At 35.7% G+C, this 9,861-nt stretch overlaps 1 protein-coding gene and 1 pseudogene across 1 annotated transcript; one reads left to right on the top strand and one right to left on the bottom strand.

The window, feature by feature from the left end:
• Positions 1 to 2,424: 2,424 nt before the first annotated feature.
• On the top strand, positions 2,425 to 4,268 carry LOC126691916 (uncharacterized; annotated as a pseudogene).
• A 212-nt stretch (positions 4,269 to 4,480) lies between these two features.
• LOC126691917 (glycine-rich RNA-binding protein RZ1C-like) lies at positions 4,481 to 8,881 on the bottom strand. The gene is made up of 3 exons (XM_050387256.1): positions 8,638 to 8,881; positions 8,430 to 8,540; positions 4,481 to 5,399 (listed from the first exon to the last, which is right to left on the bottom strand). Exons 2-3 carry the CDS (start codon positions 8,538 to 8,540, stop codon positions 4,692 to 4,694), a joined length of 819 nt encoding a protein of 272 aa, XP_050243213.1. The 5' UTR covers positions 8,638 to 8,881; the 3' UTR covers positions 4,481 to 4,691.
• Between the last annotated feature and the right edge of the window lie 980 nt (positions 8,882 to 9,861).

The raw sequence follows: 9,861 nt of genomic DNA, 5'->3' as shown, positions 1-9,861 counted from the left end.
TTTGCGATATTCAAAATAGTAAAATTGACCTTTCTATTAGATTCTCATCACTTTTAATAGTAACAATTTTTTTTATTTTATATATAGGTTAATAGTAATAATGTTAGTATCACACATTTTTCCTACAATACTGTAAGTAGTAAAAAAAAAATTGTGAGTCCACGTAACATTTAATAAACAACCAATCACAATATATTACATAAATGTGGGCCTATAGCCCTCTTATAAAACAAACAAACAAAAAACATTTAACCTCAACAAATATCTAAAAGCTTGCTCCCAAATTATAAAATCCCTTAAAGCTTGATCCCTATGTTCACGCCTAATAATAAAAAGAAGCCACATAATTGGAGCAATAAGATAATGTCAATATTAGAATGAAAGGTGACACATGACTATGTTTTGGACTATTCATGTTAAAGAAAAATGGGTCAAGACAGACAATGTTCTGGCATGTTCTCTCTTTTTTCTTTTTCTTTTTCTTTTTTTTTTCTTTTTTTTGAGATAAAAGATAGAATTGTTCTGGCATATTCGGTAATAATAAAAATCCTCATTATAAAAGAGAAAATGACCCTGATGAATATTCAGATTAGTCCTTTATCTTGTATTTTTATGAGTAGTTATAACCTTGTGTTAGAAATAAAATAACATTAGTTTGACCATTCTAATTGACAAGTTGGGCAATAGCTCTCAACAAATTAAGATAGTACCGGCCAAACTTTCTTTTCTTTTCTTTTTTTTAACAAAAAAAACACACACATGAGACTAGGGAGAGAATTGGGTTCTAAAACAAAGATAATGTAGTCCATTCAAAAATAATAATATTTATTTCTAACACATAAATACACCGCAAACTCTATACAAAATGAATTTCTTTCCAAAATAATATAAATATAAAAAATGTTGCAATAATTATTTCCTAAAAAACTATTTCATTTCTTAAATGTTAGTGTATATCTTATCTATCAACGATATGAATTTCTGATTTTCTGATGAACTTCAAACTTTTAATTTTTCTGTAGAGACTAATCAGACTGTGCTAAACCAATATGACAAACATTCTGACTCACGTTGATTGCTCCTCTTTACTGTGAACGAGTTGAACTGTTCAAAAATGTATCACTATCAAGGTCATATGCATCAAATGGAAACTATATTTTTAGTGTCCATGTTGGGTACCGACGCGTGATATTTTTATTTTGTAATGCAATAAATAGTTTGTGCATTACAATTACCTCAAACTATAAAATAACAAGAGCTTGATTCCTCTCCAACGAGATAGGACAAGTAAGTCTAGCCCTTGATAACAATACAAACTAGCTCCATACGTATTTATAGCGTGGTTAAGGCCTTGTTTGGATTTTGCAAAACTAAGTTTTGTTAACTTATAACCCAAAATCCGTGGGCCCCACATAAGGAAACATTGTTTGGATGATTTTTTGTTTGTTCACTCAGTTAACAAAACTGAGTTTTTTGAGTTTTGAGTTACCAATTTCGGAAACACCAGAAGCTTGTTTTCAAGTTATGAGTTTATTAACTCAGTGGCAATTTCCGTAATTTTCTTTCCAAGTGGGTCCCATAGCAATGGGTAGTTACATCACTGCGCTCACTTTCTTCATCTCACTTTCCCTTTTCCTTCTCCCGAACCCACAACAACTAAAGCAGAGCTCCAGTTCTGCCGATCAGCACCTTTAGCCCAAGACAAGCATTAACAACTCCGTTCACAGATTTTTGTTTTCGGTGAGACCCAAATTCAGCCCCTCCATCTGTTTACATGCCCGAAGTTGTTGGGTTTTATTTTGATATTTTTTTATTTTTTTTTTCATGTTCCTCCCTTTCCATGATGGGTATTTAAAACTTTCTCTTTGTGAAGAAGATTTTTCTGCTATTCTAGGTTTGTAATCTCTGGGTTCGGGTTTGTGCTTTGGGAGAGTATGTGGGCTGAAGGGGGAAGGGGAAATGAGAAAAGAGAAAAAATGTGGATGAAACCTTCCGCGGGTAGGCTAACAGCTTTGCTCTGACCAAGTTACAGGTATGGGGTCCACAAAAAGTTGAAAATTTTGAGTGATGACAAGTTGAGTGATGTGTGCCAAACGGGTGAGTATTTGGGAGAGTATGTGGGCTGAAGGGGGAAGGGGAAATGAGAAAAGAGAAAAAATGGGGATGAAACCTTCCGCGGATAGGCTAACAGCTTTGCTCTTACCAAGTTACAGGTATGGAGCCCATAAAAAGTTGAAAATTTTGAGTGATGACAAGTTGAGTGATGTGTGCCAAACGGGTGAGTATAAGAAATTTGGGTATTTTGAGTGATGAGTGATAAGCGATGAATGATAAAAATTGAGTGAGGAGTGATGAGTGATGAAAAAAAAAAACCAAACAGGGCTGAAGTCTCTCTAAAGTTTGTAAAAGAGTTAGAACTTGAAGAAAGAAAGAAAAAAAATGGAGGGTGGGTTCTGTAGTAGAACTTGTAATGGTGGTGGTTGGAAAGACATAAGGGGCTTCATCTTGCAAGTGCTTTTAGGCCGATGGTTCATGGTATTTGCATCACTCTTGATCATGTGTGTAGCAGGAACATCATACATGTTTGGTTTATACTCCAACGACATTAAATCAACCTTGGGCTATGATCAAACCACCCTCAATTTGCTTGTTTTCTTCAAGGATTTGGGTGGCAATCTTGGGATCTTGTCGGGGCTAATCTACGAGGTTGTTCCACCATGGGTGGTTCTCTCCATTGGCGCAGTCATGAATTTCTTAAGCTATTTCGTTATATGGCTCACAGTCGCTGGTCGCAATGGCAAACCCCATGTATGGCAAATGTGTCTTTATACGTTTATTGGTGCTAATTCAGAGTCATTTCCTAATACTGGAGCATTAAGCACCTGTGTTAACAACTTCCCTGAAAGCCGTGGCAGCGTCTTAGGCCTCCTCAAAGGGTTTATTGGTCTAAGTGGTGCTATTATCACACAGCTCTACCATGCTTTTTATGGAGACAACTCGAAGGCTGTCATCTTGCTAATTGCTTGGCTTCCACCCATCATGTGCTTGGTTTTTCTTCCAGCAATCCGGGTCATGAAAATTGTTCAACAACCAAGTGAGGTCAAAGTTTTCTATAATTTCCTATACATTTCACTTGGTCTTGCTGAATCTCTTTTGGTTATAATTATTTTACAGAAAAAGTTCAGTTTTACAAGAATTGAGTATGCTTCTATCGTTTTGATATTGCTTTTCCTTCCACTTGTGATTGTCATAAAGGAAGAGCTAAAGCTCTGGAAAATAAAAGATCAGAGCCTAAATAATCCTTCCAAATTGGAAATGGTTATTGAAGATGCACCAGCAACTTCAGAGAGGGATGTGGTTTCTTGCATGAACAATATATTCAAGCCACCGGACAGAGGCAAAGACTTTACCATACTACAAGCAATTTTCAGCATTGACATGTTAATTCTACTCGTTGCAACGACTTGTGGCATCGGAGGAGCGTTACAGTTTAGGTCAGATTGGAAAGTCATTAGGCTATCCAACTCATAGCATCACAACCTTTACCTCACTTGTGAGCAAATGGAATTACCTCGGACGAGTTGTTGCGGGCTATGTTTCTGAAATCTTGTGGGCAAAGTACAAGTTCCCTCGTCCTCCAATGCTCACTATGATAGTTCTTTTCTCCTGTGTTGGCTATGTTCTCATCGCCTTTGCTGTCCCCAATTCTCTCTACTTTGCTTCAGTGATTATTGGATTCTGCCTTGGAGCGCAATTACCACTACCGAGTGCAATCATTTCAGAAATATTTTTGGCCTTAAACACTACTCTACTTTGTACCATATTGGGTCCATTTCGAGCCCAGTTGGGTCCTACATATTTAATGTCAAAGTGGCGGACCATTTATATGACAAGGAAGCTTTGAAGCAGATGGATGCTCTGGGTCTCACAAGAATAGCAGGGCAAGAGGTGAATTGCAATGGAGTGAAGTGTTATAGATTGGCTTTTATAATAATCATTGTAGCAACATTGTTAGGGTGTCTTGTCTCATTTGCTTTGGTGCTTCGGACGAGAAAATTTTACAAAGGTGATATCTACAAGAAATTCAGAAAGGAAGCAAAAGAAACTGGCAGTTAGATGACATCAATTGAAGTGGTATCACCGCAGAAATGAAGTTGGAAAACACTGTTACTGCCACTACTGTCCTGTTGATGCTGCCACTCAAAAGCAATAGTCTCTTTCAAATTTCATCTGCCAAATTGTAAATTAGCTCACTACTGTACCTCTATAATTCCTTCCATTCCTTTGAATCTTAATTCAATTCAGTCATGGATCCTGACCTTTCAATTAGTCTCCAACTCATTGTGTAACTGAGAGTTTGGAATTCATATTCCATCTCTAGTTTGTAGGAAGTGGAGATAGATCAATTTTCACTTCAAATTAGTTAAGGGCCTTGAAATGGAGACTAATGAAGCGTAGAAGACATGAGAAGAGCCGAACCTGATAATAGCCATAGATGATGACTTCCATACATTCATTAAAATCTCATATCCTGAAATTACTTAAAAGCAAGAAGCAAGCAAGAGAACTATTTAAGGTAGCATCCATCAATCTCACAACTACAAACTGCCCCCATCAAATGCATTCGAATCAGAAAACCTGAGTAGCTGGTGTAAACAGAAAATCACTGGTAATTAAAAACAGAACCTGTCTCAGTAACGATCGTAAGCTGGACGACCACTCCCTCTAGGGCGATCATAAGGACCAAGCCTGTCCCTATAGCTTCCCCTGTCAAAACGGCCTGGACGTCCACTTCCATACCTGTCACCAACACCTCTTAGGCCTCCATCCCTGTCATAACCTTTGTCTTTGCCATACCCATTTTGAGGTGCCCGATCCATATACCTCTCACCTGCAAAGCGATCACCACCAGGTGGGTATCTTTCATGGCTATATCGATCACGGTTCCCGTACCTGTCATCTCTGCTATCGATACGGTCCCTGTCTCCATAGCGCCCCCCATCATAACGGTCATCAAACCGGTCTGCCCCAAAGCGATCTCCATGGCCTCCAGCTCCACCAAAGCTTGAATGTGACGAGACCCGACCACCTCTACCACCATTATCTGAAGGACATTCACGGGCAAAATGTCCTGGACGGCCACACTTGAAGCAATCAGTACGCCCTGCAGATCTGTCTCCACCCCTGTAACTGTCCCTACCACCAGACACATGGTCCCTATCATAGTCATAACCTGGACCTTGGCCACCCAATTTTGGTTTAGCCTTGTTAACAGAGATGACCTGACCATCTAACTCCCGGCCGTCCATATCCCTAATAGCTTCATCCATAGCTCGACGATCAGCAAAGGTAATGAATCCAAATCCACGAGGACGACCAGTATCCCTGTCCACCATGACCTACACAGACACCAAACATTAGTCCAATTGTGACATTTGAACAGGTCCACCCCATGTCTAGTAATGTCCAGTCCAACAGCAAAATCGTTCGTAAGAGAGTTGTTTGAGTATTGTTGAGACTCTTCACAGCACAAACTTTGTCAGCATTTCAATCACAAGAATCATCCAGAAAAATACACAATTAATGACAAAAAGATTATCTACTTAAAAATAAATAAATAAAAAAACCTTAACAAGAACTTCCTTTAAGGTGAATTTAGCTTGATATATACTAAATCACTGATATTGATAACAAATGCAGCATCACCTGCTCATTGCTCACCAATTATTATATACCAACAATATGCCATTAAGACACAAGAATCAAACCAGGTATCAAAAGTTTCAAATCTAGAATGTTTATTATTACAACTGCCACCAGATAATATCAGCTATAAACACAGTATTAGAACCTATGACGGTCAATACAGCAATAAGTTCGCCCTATGCACTAAAGATCGAAATCGTATATAATCTAACTCCCCAAGCAAAATCTCTCCCATGCCATGCCTATACTTCACATCACAACATAATCTTCAAGCTCCCCCCCCCCCCCCCCCCCACAAAAAAAAAAAAAAAAAAAAAGGATTAAATCATTACTTAATGTGAACAGGCATTATGGATCTGAAAATTTTTTAATTAAAAAAAAGTTAATATGGTTTCTCCATTTTCTTCCTCTTAATTATAAAATGGTGTATTTGTGGTGAAACAAATATGTCACAATGCTTTAGATAGGAGGTCACACTAACTCAAGGGTTAGCTGACTTAGCTCTATTAGTAAAAATATGACAGTGCCTCAGCTGGAGGTCACATCCATATCATCAAAACATAGATTCATCTAGTATCATGTATCATATCATGTTTGCAAGATACATGAAGAGTGTACAAAATTTATTTTAAAAATATATATAAATATACACTTTTTTTATCAGTAGTATATATAATATACACATTGAAAGACATATTTATTACACTTAGGATATAATCAATTTGTATCATTTTGTCATCACTAATGTAATAATATTTATCAAAAAAGATAACCTATAAAAATCAATTTCTTTTTTTTGTTATAAAAATGAAAATATGACAACAATAAAATGTCACTATGAACAAACAATACAGGCAACAAAAACAGATCCAATCTAGCCTAATGTAAAAATCAAGGTAGTTGAACATTTTGATTAAGGACTCATAGCACACCACAGAACACAAACTACGGCAATAAGGTTGTTTGGCCATATTATTAATGAGCCCCTGATGATTTCAAGGGTCCTAAAAAATCTTTTGCCAGGATATCATTACTTATTAGGCTCTCACTCCAAGTGTTTGCTTGTTACCCATCTATGAAAATTGCTAGAGTGAGGACACCATATCAACGTTAATCAACACAAAGGCTGCCATTACCGCATGCTGAACCAGGGAAACCTCTGTCCAAAGGACTAATAAGACCTGGCTATTACCATCAACACCGTCCATGGACATGCCATGAAAAAACACCAATCCTGGCTCATCAGGCCATGATACCAAACATATTTATCCAGTGCCAAACAATACAGACCAATACATTAATTCATTAAGATTTCTACAATACATGGCTATGAATCATCTAATACACAGGTGTTTGTGATTACATGTAAAATTCAAAACTTTTTCTAACTGATTTTATTTGTATTGGATGATAAACATCACAGAGACTCAATGAAAGCTATTCTAACAAACAAGGTTGGCTTCATTATGTTATTAAATTCAAGTAATCTTCTATCAAAACTATAGTAAGGATGAAGGATAAACCTAGATACATAGGTATATGTACAGAAATCCTATCTCAAAAGAATAATGACAACCTAAATAAAGAATCAGACGTTTATTACTCAAATTATTGACTCCATCATAGTCTGATAGATCTTTTGAAGAACTAATTAATCAAACATGTAATACTATCTATGGTCACACCAGCTTGAGGGTCGGCTCTATTAGTACATGTAGAAGCCACTTACTAGAAAAGCCTTCATTACACTACTCAGATCACATATGCTATCTGGCATGTATCTGTAAGGCAAGAATTGTGGACTATTAAAAAACCAAATGGTTTCTGCCTTTTTCCTATCCTTGGCAAAACAAAACAATCAACAGTTTGCACTCTTACTCTTTCTAGTGGACCCAACATAAAACAACATATGATCAGATCAGTGTATTCCAATTCCTTGAAAAAAGGAAAATTATACAAATGTTCCTAAGATGGCCGATTTAACTCTCTGACAAGAGAATGTATTAGCTAAACCTAATAAAATTTATATTTATTGAAAGCTAAGAAGCACAGACACAGATATGGATACGAGTACCATACAAGCTCAAAAATTATAACATGACATAGTGGTACGACATGGGTACAGTTTATCATTCTATTCCACTCTTTAATTTCTATAAACTACAGTTTCTATAAAGTATGCCCCCCTTAAGCATCTGATGAGATATGATATGACCTCCTTTACACTTACTTACATTGGTTATAAAAAACCTAATAAAATAAACAATAGAAGCAAAATGTAAAAAGGTAAGCTCAAAACTCCCCAAATGAAGTGTCCATGCTTCTTAGGTTGAAAGCAACAAAGAATAAACATATTCATCTTTGTGACAACAAGCACCCACAATTAAAAAGTGCCTGAAATTTGGTCTTAAAAGAGTTCAAAAGTTCCCATGAAGCAAAATAATCTTACAATTGGAATTACAATTTACACACAAAACAAAAGGACCCTTTTAAAGAAAAAAAAAAAAAAAAAGCATAACCTCTAAATTCAGTTAACTATAATCCAAATCTAGCTCTAATATCACCAATCACTTCCATATACGCCACAAACAAAAATTACCCACAAAAAAAAAAAAAAAAAAAAAAAGTGTCAAATTGAGCTTCCAAAAAGGTAAAACTGTGATTATACAAAAACCCAGATTCCATAGAGAAATAATAATGAGGATTGAGAAGCATAAGCATACCAAAGATTCAAGAATTTTGCCGTAGCGAGTAAAAGCATCTTCAAGCTGTTTCTCAGTGGTCTCCCACGCTAACCCTCCTACGAATATGCGATTCTCGTCTCTCCCAGCCATCTATGTTTATATAAATTCAAACAAACCAAAATAAATAAATAAATCCCAGAATTTAAAATAAAAAAAACCAAACAGAGAGATAGAGAGAATGAAAAACCTAGGAGGAGAGCAGAGAGAATGATGAGATTTGTGATGTGTGTCAGTGTTGGTAGCCGTACGAAGAAGAATGTCGAGCCTTGAGAGAGAGAGAGAGAGAGAGAGAGAAACCCTAAAAAGTAAAGCGTCAACGGTGAGATTCAATTTCCCATGATATATGATATAGCGATGAGTGATGTGAATGAAAGACAGAAAGATCTGGTAGAGGCTATTGCTGCTGCTAGATTAGATATTTGTACGGCACATCGATCTGTTTAATTGTTTTTTCGCTATAATAAGTAAGGTGTCGTTTGGTACCGTTTCATTTTTTTTTTAATGTACGGGACAATTTTTATTCTCAAGCTAATAGAATAAAATATATATTTATATATATAATAAAATATAAAATGCTTGGGGTAAGGAAGGAATAAGGATCTCTCTTTTTCATTCACATAATTTTCCTTTTATTCTTTTCTGTTTGTTTGTTTAGATGAAAATTTTTTCTATTAATCTATTTTTATGCAGAAAATCATAAATATATATTTTTTGTAATTTTAAATAATTGTATGAAACAAAAATTTTATTTCTGAAAACAAGCCATAAATTAAAAATATATATTTTCTGTTTTTTTTTTTTTAATTGATTTGAGGGCATACATTAGAAAAACATTAAATACACCCACGAAAACATTAAATTCATTGAGAGCACGCCCAGGGGAGACTACAAAACTTTCTTCTTCTTTTTTCTTCTTTTTTGGAGTTGAGAAGAAGAGAGTATAGAACTATAGGTGGCATATGAGAGTAAAAAGTTAGAGGTGATCATATATGTACCCACGGAAACCATGATGATGGACCTATATGACATGTGGGTGGTATAAATTGGTCATCTATAACCAAGTGTCAACTCCTCTTTTCACTCTAAGATTTTCTTTTTTTTGAGATTTTTAGGTGAAATTTACTATATTAATATGAATTGTTATATATATATATATATATATAAGATAGAAATTCTACTCTAACCTAATTAAAATGTATATGTGTGTGAAGTTTTCTTCTAGAAATTTGAACCTCGGCCTTTACCTTCTACACCCCACAAGCACTTATACTTATAAAGTGACCATTGCACCAAAGAAGTGTGGTGGTTCAAATGAAGTTTGTTAATCTTGATTTTTTGCACCATTGTTATGTACATGGACTTGAAAATGAATTTAACTAGTCGCAAACTCGTGCTATGCACGGGAACCTAC

This window comes from Quercus robur, chromosome 7 (assembly GCF_932294415.1).
Source record: "Quercus robur chromosome 7, dhQueRobu3.1, whole genome shotgun sequence".
Taxonomy (NCBI): Eukaryota; Viridiplantae; Streptophyta; class Magnoliopsida; order Fagales; family Fagaceae; genus Quercus; species Quercus robur.
The sequence above is the reverse complement of the archived record's forward strand: the minus strand, read 5'-3'. Positions and strand labels throughout refer to the sequence as shown.

Bases quoted from the DNA above. Each gene is read 5' to 3' on its own strand.
- LOC126691917 (XM_050387256.1), bottom strand. From the start codon at position 8,540: ATGGCTGGGAGAGACGAGAATCGCATATTCGTAGGAGGGTTAGCGTGG. The intron at 5,400-8,429 runs GTATGCTTATGC...GTGTCTGTGTAG, and splicing joins GCAAAATTCTTGAATCTTTG to GTCATGGTGGACAGGGATAC.